The sequence below is a fragment of the Octopus bimaculoides genome, chromosome 3 (genome assembly GCF_046866305.1).
Source record: "Octopus bimaculoides isolate indiv1 chromosome 3, ASM4686630v1, whole genome shotgun sequence".
Lineage (NCBI taxonomy): Eukaryota > Metazoa > Mollusca > Cephalopoda > Octopoda > Octopodidae > Octopus > Octopus bimaculoides.
Genome location: NC_142930.1, coordinates 134,186,757 through 134,213,816, shown reverse-complemented (window position 1 = coordinate 134,213,816; position 27,060 = coordinate 134,186,757). Strand labels below are relative to the sequence as shown.

The 27,060-nt window shown below is 35.9% G+C and overlaps 1 protein-coding gene across 1 annotated transcript in view; it reads left to right on the top strand.

Annotated features, from left to right (window-relative positions):
• Positions 1-27,060, top strand: part of LOC106877396 (MAM and LDL-receptor class A domain-containing protein 1-like) — a 144,733-nt gene that overhangs the window by 117,569 nt on the left and 104 nt on the right. Inside the window, exons 24-33 of the mRNA XM_089349700.1 lie at positions 33-332; positions 4,510-4,623; positions 8,678-8,825; positions 12,030-12,184; positions 13,445-13,576; positions 17,271-17,381; positions 20,654-20,771; positions 23,203-23,310; positions 25,317-25,354; positions 26,940-27,060. The exon at positions 26,940-27,060 is cut by the window's right edge and continues 104 nt beyond it. Coding sequence (XP_089205826.1) covers positions 33-332; positions 4,510-4,623; positions 8,678-8,825; positions 12,030-12,184; positions 13,445-13,576; positions 17,271-17,381; positions 20,654-20,771; positions 23,203-23,310; positions 25,317-25,354; positions 26,940-27,060 — 1,345 coding nt within the window. The remainder of the gene's footprint in view (positions 1-32; positions 333-4,509; positions 4,624-8,677; positions 8,826-12,029; positions 12,185-13,444; positions 13,577-17,270; positions 17,382-20,653; positions 20,772-23,202; positions 23,311-25,316; positions 25,355-26,939) is intronic.

Here is a 27,060-nt window from a genome sequence, read left to right as displayed (position 1 = left end):
TTTACTTATAATAGAATATTTTCTTTTTTTAGGCCAATATATGAGACTCAACTCCACTAAAGAAAGCCGACTAGAATTGCCTAAAATAACCAGGGCAAGTAATTTCTGTTTGGACTTTTATTATATATTTTCCGGACATGGTAATCTGTCAGTCTATAGCAATAAGACTTTGCTAATGACACTTTCAAAATTTGATGCCGAAATCTGGACAAATGCTTATGTTACACTGTCTAAGGGAGTTCACAATATTTCCTTTGTATACTCAGGTGGAAACATAACTACACTGGCTGTCGATAGTGTGGTAACAAAATCAGGCGAATGTCCAAAGAAAGGTAAGCTATGTGAAGTTTTTTTTTTGTTTTTGATATTTTATTTCTGTAAACAAACAGTTATGGATAAACATATGGAAATGACAAGTACATACACAGACTGTTAAGATCTGGTTCCAACACTATTCATTTAAAGTTTCTTTCGTCCACTTGAACAAAACCTCCGTTGTATAAAGCTTAACAACTGTAAAAGTGGGCATAAATATAGCAAATGTAGCATAGACAAATCTGAAGACCTCTTACTCCATAGACAGTGTGAGTAATACTTAATTCTGTTCCTATCTAAAGTTACTTTTACTTCAACTTTTAAATTCCCATTTAAATAATGGTTTGATCAGTGTGATCAGTAACCATATTCGGGCGTTTTATTTTAAATATGTGCATTGCAATCCTACAGAGCTTTTATTTTGGAGAATTTATTTCTAACGCGAGTTAAAGTACAACTACCTGAAATTAGTGATATTTATATAAGTAGGAGATTAATCATCAAATGCTAAATATTACAAATAATATGATCTAATGTGATCATTGTGCATATTAAATGTAAGTAAGGATCGATTAACAAAGTTTATCTAAGTAATGAGCATGCACAAACACGCTTTAAGTTGTTTAAACTTATAAAGTTCACTAACAAAATTCATTCCAATACGATAAGATGATCACAATGTTTAGTCAATATAGACGAAAGTTAATGTCGAATGTGGTCTTTAAAACCAACAGTTGAAAGCAATAAAAATTCGACAATCTTTCTCCAACTATTTATTCCCTTTCACTAAAAGAGAGATAATTTTCATTCATGCAGGATGTAACTAAGGGAATCAAATTATATTGATATGTATTTCTTTGATGAAAACGAAAATCATTTTTGCTTATAAGTGAACTTAAAATACAGAGGTAAAGAACAAGATGCAGTGAGGCGTGTTTGATATGCTAATTTTCCAAACGTTAAGCTCTAAATACAACCAGTGCTTATTTCCTCTCTCAGGTGGGAAATAAATCATCTATGTTGTTGCATCCAGATTTATTGACATATATTTCCAACAGATAGTATATTGCTTAATTACACAACAATATGCCTGCGGGGAAAATTAACTGAAAAAATTAGTTAGTATATAGCCTTTAATCCTCCATTCGTCCCTCTCTCTCACAGATGGTGTCCTAATGATATTTTATTATACAAATCAGTTTTCTTTGGCCAAATATTTATTCAGGAGCAACAGTTCTAGAAGGTATTGCCCATAGACATATCCTTGATTATTCTCTTAAATATTGTAATTGTAGTACATCGCTTAGGTTAATCTACAGAGAATTTAGATTTTACGAAGAGAGGCCCAGGCGTGGTTGAATGGTCAAACGTTCACTTTGCAGCCACGTGATTTTCGTTTTACTCCAATGGCATGACACCTGGACAAGTGTCTTCTGGCATTGCTTCGGGTCGACCAATACCTTGTGAGTGAATTTGGTAGACGAAATGTTTGTTCAAGCTTGTCGAGTGTGTGTGTGTGTGTGTGTGTGTGTCTGTCTCTCTGTCTGTGTGTGCGTGTATGTGCGTGTGTGTGTGTGTGTGTGTATGTGTGTGTGTGTGCGTGTGTGTTTGTGTTCCCCTAACACTTTTGGACAACCGGTGGTGGATTTTGTACTTGTCCGTAACTTAGCGGATTGGCAAAAGATTAAGTATCACGCTTAAAGAATAAGTACTGGGGTTGATTTATTCGACTAAACCCTTGCAGGCAGCGTCCCAGTATGTTCCATTGTGAGAATAGGTTTAGGACGCCTTGGTCAACGTGTCAAAGATAAGCTAAAAAAGACATAGAAGACATAAAAGAAACATATAGATTCAATCACATATATATATATATATGTGATTAATCCCAATAAAAGCTGAAGTGAAATGTTAATAAAGTTGACTTTTACTCATATCTCGGATCGAGAGAGTAAGTTTTGAAACGACTCTAATTTAATCAAGCATCAAAATGTGTACGCAAATTACAATTATCGTGACATAATACTTATTATGTTAAAAATCTCAAAACGCTCAAATATATTTATTAATGTATTACACACACACACAAACACACACTCTGTCACACACACACACAAACAAACACAGAAGCACGCACAGACATACATATATGCATATATATATATATGTGTGTGTGTGTGTGTGTGTGTGTGTGTGTGTGTGTGTGTGTGTGTGTGTGAACACGTGTGTTACTTTGCAACCTTCTACTTATAAATATATATATACATATATAGGTCACAGATGTGTGATGAAAGGTTTCCGGACAATGGACATGAGTTAAAATTTAAAAAATTAAGAACAATAATAATCGAGTGCGGAACAAATATGTAGTGCGTGTGTTTATTTGGCAAGACAATGATCATCCCAAAATACATACATATATATAAAAAAAAATCACCGATCCTTTTGGAATGGTTTTTGTATAATACCATACCATACGATATTCTGGTGCCTACGCATAAGTACCATATTCAATCATGAATCTAAACCTTCTACATATATATATATATATATATATATAAAAGAACAGAAATAAATTTATTTCTAAAACGCGTGCTAATGCTATAAATAACGTGATCAGGATAAATTATCCATTTATTGCAGAAAAATACGCTACTGGCCAGCCATGGGACTCGAACTCACTTTTTTGTGATTACGCGTCAAGTGCTTTACCATTAAACTAAACTGCTCAGCAACGAATTCTTTTACAATTTTAGAACTTATAAATTTAGCTTCATAAGACGCTAACGTTAAATTCAACTTTACGATGAAAGTAAACAAAGTTTGTTCTTTTTTAGAAGCGTTGAGATGTTATTTCTGTTCTTACAATACATCTCAACGCTTGATAAGGGGAAATACCCGAAACTAGTCTGTAGATGCCAGACCAGCAAGGGGAAGCGGCTGACCTCCCCTGTTCGAAGGTTATAAAGGACACAGGTTCGTGTGTCACATAGCTAGCTACAGGCGATGACCTCTTGGAGCTAATCAACGGCAGCATTCGTCCTATTTTCTGGACTGCCATGTTGGCTTGGCGATAACTATTAATATCCATACGAGGTGCGAGTACATGGAATATGAACTATTTTTTCAAAGAACTAAAGACACAAATGGAAAAGAAGACAAACAACATAAAGGACGACCCTTCATCAGTTGTTGGTTGTTTTTCTACTCTCGTATTTCGAGCATTTATATATATATATATATATATATATATATATATATATGTATATATTCTTTGTATTATATATATATATATTATATTAATAATTTAGAGAAGAGCCACCAAGATACAACTCAAGGAATGCTTGAATTGCATTTTGGTGGTTCTTCTCTAAATTATTAATATATTTTTCATTATAAAATTCAGTTTGATATTATTAAATTGTATATCCTTGTAAGTTCGGATTTTGACATTCCCTAGTATTATAATATTTCTATATATAATATATATATATATATATATATATATATATATATATATATATATATATATCATATGTATCATATGACTGTGCTAATACTGGAGCACCGCCTTTATTCGTCCGCATGACTTTTGCCGAACCGCCAAGTTTCTGGAATGTAGACACATCAACATCGGTTGTAAAGCGATGGTGAGGCGGAACAAACAGACACACGCACACGCGCACACACACATATATCATATAATATATATATTATATATTATGTATATATGCATGTATATATAAAATGTATATATATAGTTCGTATTCGTATATATATATATATATATATATATATATATAGAGAGAGAGAGAGAGAGAGAGAGAGAGAGAGAGAGATAGTAGAATAATGAAGAGATAGTTTTTTGTACAGTATTATATATATATCTGTAAGAATGAGTAGAGGTGACCTCTTTTTAATAGATAATTTTTATGTTAATCTAAATAACAATGCTTACAGACTGAAAATGTATGTTTTAGTGGATGCTTAAATAGCAAAAGATTTTTCTTACAATTATATATACAGAGCAATACACGCAAAAACGCAAAAAAACATTATGTATATGTGTGTGTGTATATATATATATATATATACATGTGCATGCATAGAAAGACAGACCGATAATATGATTGGTTGATTGATTGAGTGATACTGTCAATGATATTACTTATATTGTCTTTTGTTTTTAATTTAAAGATTGTACAGAAAATTGGAATACTTGTAAATACTACAATACCTGCTATCCTTATACTGAGAAATGCAATGGAATAGAGAATTGTCCGAATGGAGAAGATGAAAGTGGTTGTGGAAGTAAGTTTTATTCATATTTCTATTTCCTCAGATATATTTATCTAGTATATATAAATCACAATATGTGTATGTATATTAACTAACGCATACATTCCCACAGTTCTCAGCCGATTTTCACCATACTTTACACACATATTACTTACGTCCCAAAAATGGTCATTCACTATAACATTTTTTCCAGAGCTCCCGCGTAAAAGGACAAACCAGAAAAACGGTGCTATACGGTTTTTCTTTATCGAATCTATTGTATGTACATACTTTTTTGTATGTCGGATCTTCCATGCTTTCTTAATCTATATGTTCCTATATTGGCATTAGAGAATATTTTGCAGTGGTTTTTCACGTTTTTAAATTTTATTATCTATTTATCTGTTGCAATTATGTATTATTACTTGGTTAGAGATTATCATAAAAGTGAATGGTTTTTGTCTACTTATTTATTTCGTCTGTCCATTTGTCATTATTATTTATATGTTGTAATTTTGTATTATTTTGGGGTTAAAAAATATTATAAAAGGGAAAGGATTTTGTCGAATTATTTATTTCGACTGTCCATCTGCCACAGTGATTAAATTGACTAGGAACACTACGTGGTGATTATCCAATACTAAACAATTTTAATCTCCATATTTAAACTGCATTAAACTTTGGCTTACCTGTACCTATTCTCAGTTACTTGAAAGTTGATGTACCCTTCCCTCTCTTTTATTTGTTGATACCATTGTTTAACGACCAAAGCGCTCTTTCACTTTAAGGATGCTTATTTACCCATCTATTACGATACATCGAACGCGGCGAACTGCTAAAGATTCAAAGCAGTATTCGTGAACTGAAGTCAAACTCTTCGTGTCTTCATTTTTCATTACCTGAAGCCAATTTCAGAGTGGCCGTACACTGTAAGCACGTAGCTAATACATTGCTTTTTCAAGTAGGTATTATGCCATTTTTGAACGTAACAATCATACATCTCTCCGAAAAAATAGCTCTCGTTGCTATTGAATAAAATAACCTCGCAGAGGAGGGGGGGGTTTCAACGTCTTCCTTCAATTTCCTTACACCATTTTGCTTTCATGTAAAACAACTATATTTTGTAGTCATTATCCGTAATCTACTCCCAATCAACACTTCAGTAGCTCTACTTTGCATCGCTTGCAAACTTATATGTTCCATGATCATTAAAGTACAACGACCTCCACAATAACCAGCCTTCAATTTGGTTTTCTGTTCCTAGGAAAATCGGAAACTTAGATTGCGTGTTACTCATAAACTTTCTCGGTAGTTCAATTATTTGGTAAAAAAAAAATATCACTATAGCAACTTAAACCATACAAAGGACGGGTGCATTTGCTATTTCATAAAAAGAAAACATTTATTCCATAATTTCTGTTGTGGTGGTGGTTACAATTTAACAAAGAAAAATAAGGTATGGTAAATGCTTCATAGAATGTTATCTTCATTATTATTATGATGATCATGATCTTCATCCCTTTGATCACTACCAACACCATCATTACTACCATCACTATCATTACCAATATCACCACCATTATTACAATTAGCATCCAGGTGTACAGAAATATATTTGAAAACGGTGCTACAATGCAGCCCGTTCGATCTAACGACTCCGTTTGGAGTGAACAGTTTGGGTCTCATATAGGTTGAGATTTATCTGGAACAGTGGATCTGCAGGTTGTATCTATTGATTTGGCTGACTACCTGCATGCGCAAACGCGAGTTCAGTCAAAACTAGCGCAAGTGATAACCGATAACAAAAAGGGTTTGTCATGATTGTCAGTATCATTTAGTATCTGTTGTTTTATGCTAGTATGGATTAAAAAGGTTTCCGGTAGTACTGACCATTTCCTTTCTTAATATTGGTTTCAAATTTTAGCACACTGGCAGTCACTTCGGGAGAGGGATAAGTCGATTCAAATGGTACTTATTTTATCAACACCAAAAAGAATGGAAAGCAAAATCGATGTCGGCAGAATTTGAACTCAGAACGGAAAGACGGACAAAATACTGCTAAATAGTTTTCCCGGCATGGCAATGATTCTTCCAGTCTGCTACATTTCCCTTTCTCAATATTAACGCACTCATCATATATTACCTGTCACTATATAGCGTTACTTTAGTCCTATATGTGTAAAAAATCACATTGCATAACATTGCCACAGTAACCAACCTGTATACACAAGCTGATACTTTTAATTCTTACTTTCTTAGTTTCATCCATTCTGTCCTTCACACAGATTAACATTGCAGCATATCTCTCTCGAGCCTTCAAAGATCTTCCGCATCGGTGACCTTACTTCAACGCTATGTTATCATTGCATTCCGTGCAAGAACGAGAAGTACTTTGTTCCTATATGAAACTAGATGACAATTCTCTGACTACTTCTCTCTCTCTCTCTCTCTCTCTCTCTCTCTCTCTCTCTCTCTCTCTCTCTCTCTCGTTCACTGTCTCTCTTCCTCCCTCTCTCCTTCCCTCACTCTAACGTAATTTCACAATAGCAACCCAACTTTTTGATGAGTAAGAAATCTACCGTCTTACGGAATACAAGTAATCGTCATCATTACTGTCATCACGGAAAAGTGTACCGAGTGCAACCAAATAAAGTGTCTGGTGTTAGAAGGGACCTAGGCGTAAGGAAACAAGCAAAGAAGGAGACATTTCTACGAGATATTTCTCCTCCCTCATTGAAAAGGACAATAAACATTCTGGTTTAGATCGTGCAAAGCGTTCAAGCTATGTCAGCCACCATTGAAAGAGAACGTAAAATAATGATGATGGCAATGATGATGTTGATGATGATGATGATGATGATTGATGTTGGTAAATCTCTAAGTAATTCCTTGGTTTTGTATAATTAGCACTTGAATGCACCTTGAAAATAATTACTACGCTTATAAGATTATTGCATGTGAAATATTGATTTCATGTGTAGATAAGAAATACACAGAGATTCTGTTGTACGGTTTTCTTAATACATGTTTGCACTGCGACTAATGAAAAAAGGTCTTGTTCAAGAATAGTGTTCCTGCTGGCACTGTTTTTGATTACTTAACAAGACCGTTTCCCATTTGTCAGTGGTTTTATGTTTGCTGATAACTGTTTCCTTTTTGCCATGTAAAATTTTAAACCACCTTAACCCCTTTTGTATAACTCTTCAATCGATACTTCAATCAGAATCAGCAAAACGGCAAAAAGGGAGAAATGCACACTGGGATGTGCACTTATACTGACATGTCTTGAAATGCAGTGCTAAAGTGAGAGAATACCAATACAAGTAGTCATATATGCAATTTCCAAAGAACATGAAGAGTGATGATACCTCGCATAGAAATTGATGAACTCAATCCTCCAGGAAGTGTCGTAGACCTTACTTTCTGCTTCAAACTGTGTTTGTAAACATAAGGCAAACTTTTGTAGGCTCGGTTTTCACTCAGTTCAATTAACTCCTAAATATTATTACTACTTAACTTATTTATCGTGGGGAAACTAAAGATAAAACAGTGTACGTAATATTTCAATGAACCACGGAATGTATTAAAATATCATTAATTTAGTTTATTACTCTAAAGGTCTGTAATCCATTACAAAGTTAAAGAATCAATATTACCAATGTTACAATTGATATTAAGGTGTTGAGTTGGGAGAAATGGTGCTTAATTTCTTACATCTACATTTTGAGTTAGAATCACACCAGAATCAGCTTTACATGTCTGATTTCCAGTTTTATTAAAAATAGAATCAGTTTGGACTTGAGTCTAACCAAAAGATATCAATCAATATCCTAACAAGCATTTTGGTAAAGAGTCGGCAAAAGTGTCAGCAAATTTAATCAAATAATTAGCAGCGTTTACTATCCTTATCATTTCTCACTATTCTGAATTTAAATCACGCTAGGATAAACTGTCATTTATATTTCCAGGGTCAATAAGTGCTAGTAAAGTGATCCAACCAACTTTTAACATCACCTTTACAAAAATGATGTCATTCCTAATAGAAAGTATTCAATGTCTTAATCTGTATTCTGTCTTATTAATATAGGTAACAAACCAAAATATAAATTGACTGGTGGTCGAGATTTGTGGTCCGGAAAATTGAAAACGCTTAGTGGATCGGAATACTTGACAACATGTGCCTACTCTCTTCCTGAATCGACATTGAACACGATCTGCTCCAATTTTGGTTTCAAGTAAACAATTTATTAATTTATTAATTTATTACGAGTATTTTTATATTCATTTATTACAAGAATCTATATATTGATTTATTACAAGAAGTTTTATATTTAAACTGTTAAAAATAAGAGCCACCTTTTCATTTTCTTTATTTGCCACTCCTCTGCAGCACATATAGAATGAAACATATAGGATCTAGCTATAAAACTGCAACGGACTGCCGCTGAGCCGGTTATAATTTTGAGTGTCGCCTTCTGTAGCATATCCATTGTGTATCGCCCTCTTTATCTGCTGCTTCAGGCGTTGAGAACTCTTGTGTTCATTATCCGCTTTTTCCACTGTTGAGGGTTCTACGGGCTCGTCACGCATAGTCTGGGTTCTTGTCCTTGACCTTCTAAACCAGGAGTTTAGAAATCCTGGTGATATCGCCTTCAGAGGCATTGGTCCACACAAGCCTCTCCATCACAACAAGGAGCGATAATCAGGGTGACCATGAAACCAAGTGTATGGGTCGCTTTCTGGAAAGTTGAGGTACACCTTTAAAAAATCCATGCCATTGGAACTTTCTTCTACTCCAGTTGTCTTTTACCCCAAAACAACTCTTGCAAAGCCCAAGGGTGATGGGGAATGGATCATGGGAGCATGGTTTGGAGAAACCTGAAACTTCAGGTCCTAAACCTGCAGGCTGGGAGTGAATGTTTGATGGTCACTTTCCTAAGATCCATTGACTACTTAGAAGTCCCGTCCTGAATTCGTGTCAAAGCTGGCCTTTTAGGAATATCGCTGCCCACCTGAATTGAGAGAGGTACTATAAAAGGTGAACTAAACAAATTTGCTACAACTGCCCGGCTGGGAAACCACACCTGGCAGGCCAACATGTTTCGAACATCATGTGGTCGAAACAACAAGAATCTTAAGATTGAACAATATGATTTTTGGTGCATGGAGAGTTAGGACCTTTCTCGACATTGACAGCACCGACTGACCAGAAAGATGCAAACCTCTAGTCTGTAAAGGACTGACTGGGCTTGAGTAAAATAGGATTTTCAAGAGAAGGAAAAAATAGAAGAAACTGGTTCTGGCCATATATTTTTTTGGAATGGCAAGGATGAATTGGAAGGAAGAATCCCAGATGTCGGTTTTGCTATTTAAACTTGCACCATAGAAGACCATCACCTAACAATAACGAACGACAAATGACTCTTCAGTGAATACTTCCTAATGAGAGTTACATCACTCTCATTTCTGCTAATGTTCTAACTATTGATGCTGATAAAGGAGTAAAGAATCAACTTTACTAACAACTAGGTAGTATCATTGTCAACACACCACTAATGGACAAATTTAAGTTACTAGGAGATTTCAATGCAAGGGTAGGAAAGGATCATTGCCTATGGGAAAATGTCATCGGTAAAGAAGACATCGAGTATTGCAAATCCAAAGGACATCTGCTACTAGAAAAAAACTCCAACATGTTCTCGATAATCTTTCTAAGATTATTTTCCTAATTCACCTTCAGGTTAAATGACTACTTTAATGCGGAGCCAGAATGTTTCAGGTGCCTGCACTAAATGGTCCTTTATTTCGAACACTTCCTGGACAATGGTGACCCCCATTGAGATGATATTTATTAGTCTCCCTTTCATCAACACTCCAAAGATTTAGATCTGATGTGTTACATTATTCTAAAGATTGATGTTACATTATTCTAAAGATTGTTTAACATCCATTCTCGAGAAACGTGGGCTTTGTGAGAAGGTATTGAGTTTTGTTGAAGCACGTGTGGCCTTCCATAGCGTACCTCTGGTATCCAGGGCTAAACAACTGTTTCCAGCACTACAACGTATCCAGCAGCATTAATTCAAGGCTCTATGGAAAGATATAAGCTCACATGACATTACATTAGTTACTCAGACGACCGTTACTAAAACAATCCGAGGCGCTGGATACTTAGTGTGCAACACTATGGGGACATCAGAAGGATCTGCACTTAACCAGTCGTCATTTCTCATATTAAAATTTTGGTCCTGGTCGAAGTCTTCCGTATTAGAGATGAAACAATGTATGCCATGTTCGAAGGGAGTTTTTAACCTCGTTAAGTAACTACCATCTGACAAGAATCAAACTGTATTCTTGTATCTTTGCAGGCATGAATAGGTCTTTCTGCAGCATTTATGATTTGTAGAGAAAGACCTCTCGAACCACAATTCTGACTTTCTGTGGCGAAATCAATTTTCTGGGATCATTATCGACAAAGTCTTGAACCTGCAGGACGAATTGTGATGTTCTTATATTGCCAGAATGTTTAGGATTTTTTTACTCTTTGATACAGTTGAAATATTCCCATCAGCGGCTTCTAATTCCAATCGAGCTTGGGGTATAAAAAATCCTCCACATATAAGACAGCTGTCAATCTCTAAGTCGCTGTGTTCCGTATATATAGCAATGATGCTTGCATGTTATTTCATTTCCTGTGTGAGAATTTTATCTGCCATAGAGTATCAGAAAAAAATAGAAACGTTTTACTTTTCTTGGGAGTAATATACTGATAGCTAATTGTCCTCAAATACACCTCGCATTCCGTATAGATACACCTAAAGACACACACGTATACATTGCGGAAACACTCATGCTGATAGCAATGAAATGTATCTTTTCTATGAAGCAATGCAAAACATTTGCAAGTCATAAAGAAACAATATATAATTATAAAAGTCTCTTTTCAAATAAAACCTATACTATATAGAGAGGAAACAAAGGAAATGAAAATAAGGTATTTTTGAACTTTATGACAGCAAAACACCAAATTCTGTCCCTCATTAAGTTACAGAACATAAAAATAAGAATAAGTTTCATTTCTATTTCTTGGATGATGAGCATCCATCAGTAAAATATTACTCCAATTGCTACCCGTTACTGTGTTATTAAAACAAAATTTTTGTTTTAACTGTGCGCTTAGCTGTAAGTACGGCATCTCGTTGAAAATTAGTCTAATGAATAGACTCAATGTATACATAACTAATGCGCATCTCACTTCATTGCTGAGTTATTAATTCTAAGAAAGACATCAGTTAATAAAATCAATTGATCCTGCAAGTAGCCTAACCCACATTAGTGTTAGTGAGCATGAAAAACGGTTGTAAAACGCTATCATAAAATATGAAATAGGAAACGAATAATGAAATGTAATTACCACGATTTTGTTTTCTAATTTAAAGCGGAACTTCATATTGGAAAAGGAAAAGCGAATACATTACAGGAGATTACATCTACTGCTATTATTATGGATATCGATATGGCTCTTTGAATTGTTATAAGCGTTCTTGTGAGCAGTGTCATTGCAATGTGCCTTATGTGTTCTGTTCTAATACAAGTAAGTACAGTATTTCCCTTTCTTGGTATTATATGACAATATGAATGCAATGGACAATTTAACTCGAATCTATAATGCAATTTATAGTCATTATTTCACTTGAAGCTACTAATACTTCAGTACTGGAAATTCGCAAGCCAGACACGGTCGAAAGCTTTGTTGAAATCGAGGATGTCAATATTGCCTTCCTCTAATTTCTCCTAAGCGAGAATCCACTGGTCGGTAACAAATGAGATTAGATCAGCAATGGAGTTAACTATAGGACGTGTTACTAGTGGTGGTAAACAGGAAGTGAGTTAGAGAGATTCAAAGTGTCAAATGTCGGTGTTAAAGGCTTACTTAATCACAGTAGGGATATTGAATATGAGGGTGACAAGGCGAGAGTTGGAAGAGTTAGAGAAGCTACCTTTACGGTGAATCGATTATACTGCAGCTTGTTTCCAACGGTCAGGTTAGATTTCCGTTGAGAGCGAGAGATTGAAATGATTAGTGAGTAAAGGATCCTTTTGGGTTGAATTGAATTCAGGTACTTCTGTTGTTACCATCAATGTATGCAGGTGGTAGACTGATAGCTTTGGAGGAGTTGTTTCAAGCTCTTTTCCTGTGAATTTGGCTGCAAAACGGGAAAGCGAAGATAGAACCTTCCTCTTCGGGATTACTAATCACAGATCCATCATTGTTGTGAAGTGGATGTTAAGATTCTGTAAACTTAGTAGATAACTCTTTACCAAGGGACCAGAAGAATCGGTTGCAGTCTTCGAGACGAAATAGCTTGAGAGTTGTGTGATGGATGACGACAGCTTTAGTTGTTCCCACTGTGGTATTGCAAGTCTTGCATTAATGGGTAAATCTCAGTAAATTTTGGAAGCTGGGGGAGCGTCTTCAAGTATTGTTTATATTGTTTGGTTGGTTTAGGGGGAATTTTTTACAGCTCAAGTATTCTATACCTGATATTGTTCTTTAAATCCTACCCTCTCAGGCATGTTTTTGCAATCATATAGACTATTGCAATACTTTGTCATCTGTTCCAAGCTGAAGTCATGTTGATATGTTGGTTAGAAAGGCTGTAAATATATCAGCAGTTCAGATGAAGAAAACCTGTTAAAAGCTCTAAATATATAATCGTTAATTTCAGCTTCTTACAAGAAAATAAGATCACAAGATTACAATAAAGTTTAAACACGTCAAATATGTATTTATTTAAAGAATATGTTATGACAATTTATTTATATATTCCGTTTTCTATTTCCGCATCTTCAGCATGTCCACTTGGTAAAGTGAGCTGTCCTTCAAGTCGCAATGGAACTAATTCTACAAATACGTGTATTTTCAAAGAAAGTGTATGTGATGGACAACCTGACTGTGATGATCATAGTGATGAAGAAGATTGTGGTAAGCAGAGAAACTTTCAGTCTTTTTATAAAGGAATATTAGATTATGCGTGGAGGCACAATGGCCCAGTGGTTAGGACAGCGAACTCGCGGTCGGAGGACCGCGGTTTCGATTCCCAGACCAGGCGTTGTGTTTGTTTATTGAGCGAAAACACCTAAAGCTCCACGAGGCTCCGGCAGGGGGTGGTGCCGACCTCTGTTGTACTCTTTCGCCCCAACTTTCTCTCACTCTTTCTTCCTGTTTCTTGAGTAAAGCTGCGATGGACTGGCGTCCCGTCGAGCTGGGGGGGGGCACACATACGCCATAGAAACCGGGAAACCGAGCCCATGAGCCTGGCTAGGCTTTAAAAGGGCGCAAAGAAAGAAGAACATGATGCATTAAATTTTTACTACATTATATTTCCATAAAATCTTATATTTTATTTTTCTTTATTAATTTATAAAAATAACATTTTAAAATAAAATATAAACAATAATATTTTACTTGGTATATAGCAATGCAAAAAAACCACCTCCACCAAGTCTAGCAATCCACAGGATTAATCTTAACGTTTGTTTCTAGAAAGATATTTAGAATTAAAAATGGTTTTAAAACTAACATGAGACAGTTTATAATATTCACAAAAAATGGAAGAAATAAGGAACTGAACTGTTTCGTAGAAAGCACTAAGTTTACGAGGGAAATTGAAATAGCTGGATTGACAACAAGAATAAAGTAAACATGATGTTTTACATAACAAAATGGCATTGGAAATAGAAAAAATTCAACTGGAAAATGAAACAAGTGATTAAAGTTTAATTGGAAAACAGCATCAACTCTTCATCGATTAATTCATTGTTAATCAAATCGTCAACAGGACCATTCGTCGCCTGTATTCTAGTCAGAATCCCACAAGGTCGGTTATTAAATGGGGTGTCATCAAAGTCTTGAACTAACCTTAAAAAATACTAGCGTCCCTCTTTCCCTTGGTATTCGGATGACGGGTTTAACAAAAGTAGGAATGGACTGCAAACATTGGGGTTTACAAATGCAAACACTGCGTACTGATACCTTGTAGTTGATGATCTGCTTTGTTTTGATGACAAAAGTCAGAAGTGTTGCATGAAAAAAATTAAACGGCATTTCTGAAATATGAAAATAATTTGCTTCTTTTTTTATTAATGCTTACAAGAATTATACTGTGCCATAATGAACCAGAGAGAATATTAAGAGAAAATTTTCAGAGAGATTAACAATCAAAGCAACATTCTTGTAAACTAAAAACTGTATTATATTTCTGTTTGCAAAAGTATAAAATCAATTGTGTATGATTTGTGTTAAATTACTTGTTGTATGTTATGTCAAAATATATGCGTCTTGTCACGAAACTTTCGTACCTTATAAAGATAATTATGTGTAAGTTTAAGCACCTGTCTTTTGAGTGTATTAACAAGTTAGTTATTAGCTCTCGTTTCAAACTGAAATTTCTTGTTGGTGTACAGTATCAAGGGTTTTCTGAAAACGAGGACTGCTCTAGATTTTTGGCTGTGGTTAACGTTAATATAGCCTTGGCATTTGAATACTACTTAAGTACTCACGGAAGGCGAGCTAATTGTGCCCGTCTTCGCGCGTCAACATATCCCCATATTGCAGCGTGACAATATTACCTCCCACACGCCCAGAGTCACCATGGACTTCCTGCGTCAGCACAACATCAGAATCATGTCTTATCCGGCTCCCAGTCCGGAATTGAACCCAATAGAACACCCATGGGATGAAATCCAAAGACGTCTGAACCAAGTGGTCCCAAGGCCGACAACTCATGTGTAACTGGAGGCAGCTTTCCTTAGTGTGTGGGCGCAGCTGCCAATGGCTTTTGTGAATCGCCTCATGCACACCATGTACCGACGTTGTATGGCCGTATTAACACCCAGGGATGGCATACACGGTACTGAATATGTCATGCCCTACTATCTCGATGTACTGGATTCGCCCATTTCCAGAACACAAGACAACGATCCATAGACTGTGGTCAAAGTGCATCCAAGAAATTGACTTTATCAGATTTATCGAAATTTATCTCTGACATAATGAAATTAAAATATATTTCACAGTCAAACACACCTCGCGTTTCTTTTGCGGTTCAGTGTATTGTGTCTTGGAGTTCCGAGGAATTACGAATGAAAAGAGTTTCAGCAAATTTTGTGCCTCACTTGCTCACGGAAGATCAAAAGCAGTCACGACTGAATACATGTCGTGATGTGAAAGAACAGTTGGATGATAATCCGGACCTTTTCTGAAGGTCATCAATAGTGACGAAAGCTGATGCTGAGGAATTTACAGATGTGGATGAGATGAAGAAAAAAGGCGATGGAGGCGTTAAAAGACATCACTTCGCAAAGTCCAAGCCGTGCTTCGATTAATGGAGAACGACCCTCGATCGATGTATTGCTTCAAATGGAGAGTACTTTGAAGGCGAGGCGATAAAAGTATTAACATGTGAAACTATGTGAATAAAATAACATTGCAAAATTCCGGTTTCCCTTGGATACATCTTCGTGTGTGTGTGTGTGTGTGTGTGTGTGTGTGTGTGTGTGTGTGTGCATGCGTGCGTGCGTGCGTGCGTGTGTTTGCTCCCCATCCACCAGACAAATGATGTTGGTGTGCTTTCATCTTCTTAACTTGGCAGTTCGGCATAAGGAGCTGATGGAACATATACCAGACCCTTAAAAAATATGTACTCGGCTCAGTTAAGCCCTTTTTGTGTGAGAGTTATTCTTTTGGTTTTCTCTCTTATATCTCTAGATTTACGTTACATATTAATTTATTTATATTACATAAAATAGATTCAACTCAAAACACTCCGAGAATCACACAACTAACAATTCGACAGCAACACGATTCGTCTTTTTCATGTATGCAGTTAAACATCACAAATAAAAACTAGAATAATAGAATGAGATAATGTGAAGGCGTTCTGCCTTGTATATTGACAGCAAACAGATCTGATGGGAAATTGACTGACACCGAACTATCCTAGCCGTGTTTCCCAAGAAGCATTCGGTGATCCATCTGTTTCATTTACCTCTTCAAGCTGTTCAGATTGTCATGGTAATTGAAAGAAGGGAAACACGACTTTGAAGTGAATTTTGAATCCATTTTGTCATATTGCTACACAGAAAACGTCATTCTTCGTGAAGTAAATCAGCTGAATTGCTAAATACTAAATAAAAAGTACAATAGTTTCAAATGCAAATTGAAGCAGTATCGAGGTTAACAAAACTGCGACGATAATTACGATCACGAAGATAAGACAGAAAATTTTGTATAAAGTTAATTATACCATCTTTAGTATTTGACTTAGACACAATCAGTATACCTAATGTGGTAGCAAGGAGAAAGACTCAAGACATTTGTTCTTCCTGTTAGAAACGTCAAGAATATCCCTTCAAATCTTTCTTTGTCATCTTAATAATAGGAAACATTGAATATTTAACCTTAGGTATGTCTTAGAACAAATATTTTATGGTAAGAGTTTGCAAGTCATCGTAAATCCACTGAATCATGACGGAGCTGAGGTTAAACAACAGCAACAACTACAACAACAACAACAACAACAGCAGCAGCAGCAGCAACAAAGTGTAAGAGGATACATTGGAAGATTTCCTGTGAGCAATAAGAATCATGTATCTTTTGTTTGATTTTCTATGTTCAGATAGCTGTACAAACGCACAGTGGCAATGCAGAAATAAGAAGTGCATCAAGAAAGACCTTCGTTGCGATGGTAATAAAGACTGTGATGACGGCTCAGATGAATTCCATTGCTGTAAGTAGAAACAATTGTACGCTTTTTTATTTTTATATACCAACCATTAATAGGGAGATTACATTTAGGGCGGGTCGTAGTAGTGACTTCCGATTTTCTCGGTCACCGAACAATTCTGTCAAATTGTGCCAAAGGAAAGAGCTACATGAGGTCGAGATGATAATTCAGATGTTATTACTATGAATTTTAAACATATAAAGAAGCAAAACAGAAATGGGTGCTCAGAAGGTGACCAGTTCACCGACAACCATGTTGAAACAATTAAAATGTTGAGAAGATTCAATCGAACACAGATGGCAAATAGTTCAAAACTACTTATCTTTCAGTTTGTAATCTTAATTAGTTTATAGCTGTGACTGGTAGGCAGGGATCATGCATTGTCATAATGGATTAAACAGAACAGGTGGAGACACATGGGATGGATTATCTCTGAAGAGGTCACAGGACATGTGAAGAAAGATTTAAGGCGTAGAACATAAAATACTAATAATAAAATGAATATGAAGTGAAGAACGGATATATAGTGCGTGTGTTTGTTCAGCAAAAAAGAAATAAATTATTATCCCAAAATATAACAATATCTGTTTCAACGCACGATTTCATATCAAGAATCTTGCAAAACAAATGCATAAACTTGTGTTAGAGCTGTATAGACTGCTGCCATTCTTCCTACCCTAGGGCACACACATACTCTGAGACATATACATTGAATTATAATGTTCCTTATATATATATATATATATATATATATATATATATATATATATACAGTACTTATATATATATATATATATATATATATATATATATATATAAGTACTGTATATATGCCCACATAGCATCCCTCCACCGTATCTAGATACATATTTGAGGACATGAGTATACCCTCACACACGCATACATAATCGTATATGGACACGTACCCAGGTAAACACACACACACACACATACACACACAAACGCATATATAAACAAGCACATACAAAAGCACACACACACAAGCACATACACTAAAACACATAAACAAACACACAAACACGACAACACATATGTATACTCGTTTATACGGGTATATAGGTATCCTAAGTAAGCTTATATATGCACAAAGCATACAACAAATGATTATTTTACATCCCTTAACAAATATAACAGTCTATTTTCCAAATACATCATAATATTTTATTAAGATTTGATTAGATAATATCTCCCCTACCACCTACTACCTCGCCATCCTATCTTTCCTAACAACTTATCGCTTACGTTATTTGCAAATTTGAAAATACGGTCCTCATCCATCTTATTTAGTTCGTTACTTACCACCAATATGTAAGCATTCGTCTTTTGAAAAAGACATCCCTGATGAAATCCGGTCATACTGTTGGGTTCTTTTACATCTATAACTCTTAACATGATTCGAATCCCGCTGATCCGAAGCACTGTTCACCTATTGGCCGGATTGAAACATGTGTAGGCACTTATTATGCTTATCTTTTTTTTTTTTTTTGATGATTTTGATCTTTTAAATCTTATATGTATTACATTGTTTGATATGTTTTCATCGTGATACAAATAAGTACCCACTTTCCATTTATATATGCGTGGTCTGATCAGTAAGTATCCGGACTGTCTCACAGTAACGAAGCTAAAGCATGCAGAGTGAAGGCGCTTGGCAAAGAGTGGATACTCACCAAATCTAAACGCTATAGCTCACTTCCGCTAATTACAGCAGTGCTTGGAAGGAAGATTGGTAGCGTATGATCGTCACATTGACCATGACAGGGAGAGTTGTTATGGCCAAAATTGTTCAGAGTTCTATGTAAAGTTGCAGAAAGGGTATAGAAAAGGGATGTATGAACCGCATACAAGTGTACGAGTGAATCAGAGGCTTCCAAGATGGCTGAAATATGTCGATATTGATGCACATTCTTGGAGACCCGCAACGAACAAAACTGAGAAAAATATTGCAGAAGGTATGCAAATGTGAGAGGAAATCGTCGTATCGCCATCCATGAGTTATCAGAGGATGTGCAGATTAGTTACGTTTCGGTTCAGTCCATTATCACAGAAGATCTAAGTATGAGATATGTGTCTGCCAAGTTTGTGTCAAAACTGTTTTTAGCTGATCAAAACGACACTTGGGTTTCAGATGCACAAGACTGCTTTGATTGTGTCGAGAACGATGAAAACTTTATGAAAACTTCTCGTAGACCTTTGAGCAGGTATGGCCAAGCTTGATAGAATAAAAACTAGGCTTACAAAGAATGCGTCTTGGGGTCGATTTCTTCGACCATAGGCGGTGCTCCAGCACGGCCACAGTCAGATGACTGAAGCAAGTAGGAATATATATATATATATATATATATATATATATACAAACATACACACACACTATAGTGTCTGACCATGCGTATTCATACACGTATATGCTTACACAGACCCACATATGCACACGCACACATACACAAACACATATACGTATACATAGACAGATATACATACATATGTGCACATATATTTCAGTAACCTATATATACATACACACAACACACACACAAACAGTTATATATCTGTATACAAAAACGGAGATATACTCGGATACACACACAGCTATACTAAAAAAAAAAAAACAGAGGTAAATACAACAAGAAAAAAACAACAACGTGAGGACGTAGCACGTGAAAAGTGTTAATAAGACATTCAGTGTAGGAAAAGAGTAACTGCTTTATGTTTCGAGGATAGATCTTCTTCGGAAACAGGAAAAACATGGAAGTCCAAAGGAAAATGAAGAAGAAAGAAAGAATCGCCAAAAGTCCACGTGTAGTTACAATATCTGAAGATGCACACACACACACACACACGTGCACGCGCGCGCGCATATACATGCTCGAACTTGCACGTACATAGTTACGTATACATATATCTACATATATTCATATGTACATTTGTAAATATATTTCTATTTATCTATTTATTTATTTGAGACTAAAATATCGTAAAGTTTGTAGGTGAGTTGCCATGTTTGGCGATATAATGAATAAATTTGCACGGAAAACGCAGAGGGTTGAAACAAGGGAACGCCTGTAGGTGACCTCTCGTGTCAGGTGGTCACACCTGACGTATAAGGAACTGATGGGAACTCACGTAAGTCGTTTTGAAGAAGAAGCGAGGAGGAGAAGAATGATATGAGGATATTTTGTTCAATGATGCGGCCTTATACATGGATTAAAATTCAGTTTGAATGAGTTAAATATTACTCCTATTTTGTTTTCCAGTTAAATACGACAAAAACAAGACCATGCAAATGTTTTACAAAGGTTCATACAGACCTATTTGTGAAGACAATTTGAAATCCGATGTTGCAGATAAATTGTGTTCCTTTGTTGGAAGAAGGTAAGAAAACTGAATGCACATATTTTCTCTATCCTATTAAAAGAAGACATTAGATTCTTTTAAAATGTAGTATTAAGAATACCGACCGATCGCTGTCTTAAGAAAAAGATCAATTCAAGCTTCGGTGTAGTAGTTTATAGCCATTCAGTCTCACTTCATATTAATATATATATATATATATATATATATATATATATATATATATATATATATATATATATATATATATATATATGGGTATAAACTTACACACATGATCACATACACACGCATACACACACATATATATAGGTGTTTATATGTATACATCTATATAAATAATTGAATTTCTGTCTGTTCGTTTGTCTGTCCGTCAAAATGAAAGTAAAATCAGCAAGTCTGTAGGAGTAGTCTCACCCTGGTTCAGATTCGAAACTATATCTTTCAACTCTCCTTGGGCATACGGCCTATTCAAACGTCAAAAGGAACCATGATAAATAGGTGTTCCACTTGATCTGTGGCCTTTTCAGTGCTATTGCACAGTCACCTGAATTCGGTAAGTCTATTGTTCTATAGCTATTTTTCTAGCTTGTCGGTTCAGATGGAAATATACAAACTTCTTTGAGATAGGCAGAGAAAATCCGACAGCGAAGCGAGACGCATAAGACACACACAGACAGAAGCTGACATGGAAATGAAAAACATCGACACACACACAAAAAGACAATCCACATCAACAACATGTGTTCCAACTTATAGATTTGCTTCGCTTTAACTACCGACTGCTACAGTTACATTTCTCTATCACACAACGCCTTGCCTTACACTCCTGTAATATAGCTCCAAACATTTAGCGCTAATACTGACAGGACACAGCATTTGAAATTTCATTTGATTATTAAATACTGATATTCGTTATCAAAAGAAGTATCTCCTAAAAGAAGAGCGTCAAGAAACGAACACCAAAGAAAGGCAAGACGTGCTGCAGAAAACGAAGATGAGAGACGTGCAAGGTTTACAGATGATAGACAAAGAAAGAAAGCTCGACATGCATTGGAAACCAAACATCAAAGAGATGCACGACTTGCTGATAGCCAACAAAGAATGGCAGTCGATGTGTAACAGAAAACGAGTATCAAAGAAATGCACGACGTACAGATAGCCAAAAAAAAAGGATGGGCAGTTCCATGTGCAGCAGAAAACGAAGACGACTGAAATTCTCAACTTGCAATTGCTCGTTTTCGAAGAGCATCGTATGGTCTGTAAGAAGCACCACAAGAAACTGCAAATAGACGTGAAAATGACCGATTCAGACACAACGAATGTAGGCCACGTCAGCAATGGCATCTTCCTGCATTCGATAACAACTCCTATCATTACTATGAATCTGAAATCGGCTCAATGTGTCACGAATGCTATTGCTATGGTGGTAAACAATGGTTAAATGAACCACTTGAAGTATGCGGCAGGAGGAGGAAATTATGCTACCTTTCTTTCCTAATCCTGCTGAAGCACTGGAAAAATTTCTTCGTGTAACTCACCCCACCGCATTCAAAGCATACAAAGCATTCAAAAATACAACACTATAATAATGCTTTCCAAATTACTTGCTTTCCAAATCATTTGGAGTAAATATTGTGAATGAGAGAGGATCAATGCTTGCAGTCAAAATCCTAGGGCAAGTATATCATCAAATTGGTAGCATTTTACCACTATAAAGTGAAGACCATAAATTTTTGCAATTTTATTGCATTAACAATATGGAAAATATGCTGGAACGAGGTATAATTTTAATGAAGGGCTCCACTTTGATATAATGCAACAACTTCAACAAATGCTTCATAACAATAATAATTATATCCGAAGTTTTAAATGTATCCTTGATAATACACAAAGCCGAAATTTTTAATTGGTGATCAATTCTGATAGAAGGCCCCCAACTGTACATTCACAAACGTTTCAACGCACCAGAGATTAATGAGGTTGCTGTACTTTTACGAAGCGCATGTCTTGCTTTTTGTATGTTGGTTCCCTGAAGATGAATTTATGTGCAATTCCTGCATCTCTCACTTCTTTGGAGTAGAGTGCACATATATTTTGAAACATATGTAGGAATTAAAGGCACTTATTAATTATATGCGTTTTACTCCATTTATTATTATTCTTTATATATATATATATATATATATATATATATATATATATATATATATATGTATACAGACACACACTCACGCACACAACATTGTCTGGACTTTGGCATAGGAACGACCCTTCTAGGTGCAATTACAAGGTTATTGGTGTTCGTCTCTATCTTTTTACCCAGGATGGAGACGAATACTAATGCTTGTAGGACATGAGTACCACACTATGAGCTGCTGTGATTTATACCTATTGGTAGGGGCCGAAGTAAGATGAAATATAATCACATGAAGTATTTTTCTCTTCTTAGCAATGGAACATTTAACGGTTCAATTTCGGGAAAGGGTATAGTATTCAAACACAAGTATTCAGGCAACGATGACCAACTGATTCCAGGTTTCGAACCCGAATTTATTAGGTAAATATTATACACTTTTTCATGTTATTACGCTTTTATATCAAGTTATTGTCTGTTATGTAACATTGTGCCTGGTTTTCCATTGTGACAAAGTGAAATACTAATATCTTGGAATGTATTCTGATCTATTGTTTTGACTCACTGAATGTTTATTTTTGACAATATCTGTCACACTAAAAACTTTGGGACAAGGCCTTATAATTTGAAGATGGTGTGTATTAAGTTTATACTGATCCCAGTATTTGCTTGCTATTGATGTTATTGATCACAGAAATGCAAAAGACAAAGTTACTTTCAACAGGGCTTGAATGCAGATTGAAAAAGGGCTTAAGTAAACATCATAAAACATTTTCCAGAATTAGCACAAATATTACCAATAATTTGTTGTTCCTGCTACACTAAATAATCATTCGTATTTATTCCCCGTTTGAGGGAGGTCGGAAATCAGTTCAAGTAGAGCCGCTGAATAAATGGTAACTCATTAGTATTAGTAGATTGGTATCCATTTCCGCTGGATTATAAAACACTCATCAGTTATACATGAATTATCTCTGCTGCTTGTAGCACTGTGCTTTATTTATGCATAATATACACAATAGAGAAAATCTCTCTGGCAACAAAATGTATTTTGATAGTTAGTACTTCATAATATGCGGCAAAGGATAGATAAAAGTCTCCTAAATGAAATTTCAGAGTATCATAGGTATTATTCTCACTTACTTATTCTTGGCTTCAGTTCAGTTTTAGTGAGATATTCTGAGTCTCTACTATCTGGCAGCTGTGCGCATAACAAATAACCTGCAGCAGATTTGATCCTTTAATCTACGAGCAGATAATTAACTAAATGGCTATTTTGTTTCTACAAAACACTCAGCTTATTTCAAGTAAGGTAAATTAAAGCAATCGCAGATTCATTTATGTTTGTATGTATTTTAAAATGATTGTAAGAAATTTGAGAATAGGTCATATTACCACTACTAACAGAGTCAAAACACAACGAATACTTATAACTAGACAAGGGAATCACCAATTTTACAGCACTAGCACTGATTGCAAAACTGAGCAATTCTACCTCAGATCGATTGTGTTATTGACAGGAAAGTCTCTTGGCTATTGACTGTGCAGTTCTATTGAAAGGAAACAACTGCCGACCTTCAGTTTTGAGTCCAACAGGATATTGAGTGAGACAAATAGGATTTTCATCCTGATTGAAAAGTTTTAAGCATTGACTCAACTCCGCCATGTTTTGTTGAATATCTTTTCTAATACAGGCTCAAGGCCCGAAATTTTGGGAGAGGGGGCCAGTCGTTTAGATCGACCCCAGTACGCAATTTGTACTTAATTTATCGACCACGAAAGGTAAAGTCGACCTCGGCAGAATTTGAACTCAAGACGTAAAGACAGACGAAATACCGCTAAGCATTTCGCCCTGCGTGCTAACTTTTCTACCAGCTCGCCGCCTTTATATTTTGTTGAATATGAATTACAGTCCTTCTTCCCTGCTCAGCTTTCCATCAACTTTGCAGGCTACTGCTCTCTTATAATGATACGTAGTGACATTGTTTGTTGGCACTCCGTCGCTTACGACATCGAGGATTCCAGTTGATCCGATCAACAGAACAGCCTGCTCGTGAAATTAACGTGCAAGTGGTTGAGCACTCCATAGACATGTGTACCCTTAATGTAGTTCTCAGGGATATTCAGCGTGACACAGTGTGACAAGGCTGACCCTTTGAATTACAGGCACAACAGAAACAGGAAGTAAGAGTGAGAGAAATTTGTGGTGAAAGAGTACAGCAGGGTTCGCCACCATCCCCTGCCGGAACCTTGTGGAGCTTTAGGTGTTTTCGCTCAATAAACACTCACAGCGCCCGGTATGGGAATCGAAACCGCAAGTCCGCTGCCCTAACCACTGGGCCATTGCGCCTCCACACGTAGTGACATTATACTGATAAGATTGTAACAATAATAAATGCATTAATAAAATGTCTGCTCTTTTCTATCAGCGAATGCAACATCACGAAGTTGGAGTGTAGTGAACAACGTAAGTAAAATTTAATTAAAACTAGTTTCCTTTATAAGTATATGACCTCACATTTATAGAAGAGGAGAAGAAATATATTCATATCTTTCTTCGAGGCAATTCTCCTGTTAACCTAAATTCATTTCAGAAACACAAACAAGAAAATTTCATAAACACTTACCTGATGTATAAAAATCAGATCCTTTGAAAGTTATGCAACTGAATGAGAAAAGTCTTAAATGTAGATGTGGAAGGAAGGATGGTGACTTTTATGACGTGCGCTTGCACGTCGGGTGTATAACAGTGTTACCCAAATAGGAGTAGGAGTGGCTGTGTAGTAAGTAGCTTGCTTACCAACCACATGGCTCCGGGTTCAGTCCTACTGCGTGGCACCTTGTGCAAGTGTCTTATACTATAGCCTCGGGCCGACCAAAGCCTTGTGAGTGGATTTGGTAGACGGAAACTGAAAGAAGCCCGTCGTATATATGTATATGTGTGTGTGTGTGTGTGTGTGTGTGTGTGTGTGTGTGTGTGTGTGTGTGTGTGTGTGTGATTGTGTGTCTGTGTTTGTCCCCCCAACATCGCTTGACAACCGATGCTGGTGTGTTTAGGTCCCCGTAACCTAGCGGTTCGGCAAAAGAGACCGATAGAATAAGTAAGTACTAGGCTTACAAAAATAAGTCCTGGGGTCGATTTGCTCGGCTAAAGGCGGTGCTCCAGCATGGCCACAGTCAAATGACTGAAACAAGTAAAATAGTAAAAGAATAAATAAATATTTGGATGTTATCTAAAATAACCCACCGCAGAATTATCATGTTCACATAAAACGCACTCCGTACTACTCGAACGTAGGTACGATATTAAACCAACACGCGTCGCAATAACACAGTAACCAATACGGTCGACCAACACTGTCAAATACCCTGACAGTTCACATAGTTTTTATTTAGTGAAATTCGTTAGTCCACTTTCAACTAGATGGAGCCTTTCACAACAGTGACAAAACATTTTTGCAGATAATCCGTAACGTTTTGACGGAGTAGAAACTATGGACGAGGACGACCTTATTTCGAAAGCATAATTAACAACTTGCAGATGTAGATCGGTACCAAGTGTGGTAGCAGAGAATAAGAAGACGATTCATATTATCAGGTGATAGGTTAGCAGTAAATTATTCTGGATGTTATGTTTGAGAGTGTGATATAGTCCAAAATGTATGATAGATGATACACCGAATGATTTAAAGAAAAATGGAATTGTCAACTGAATCTAAAGATTAAGTATGTAATTATATTTAGGATACATATCTATTTAAGGTCCCTTAGTCTCCTTTGTCATAATGACTGTGTCTAAAAGTCAATAAAAATTCAATTTTCATGCAAAGAATTTGATGGAAGAGAAAAATTCTCATCAGCTTTTAAAATATTCAATCTAATAATTCGTGCAAATTTCCAATGCTTTAGAATTCTTCAATCTACTTAAAATAGGTAGTTGTTAAAATTTGTTTCTTAAAACACATTTACAATTACTGTCCTTTGTGGAAAAACTTGAAACATTTTGTTTTACATTATTTCTTTGTTTATTTAACTATTCTTCATAATCTCAGAATGTGGAACTCGAATGATGGGCTCTATTGAATCCAGTGCAATGAGCAATAGTGGACAATTCGCTTTGGATGGAGAATGGCCCTGGTCTGCGTCAGTCTTTGTGAATTCACGCTATGGGAT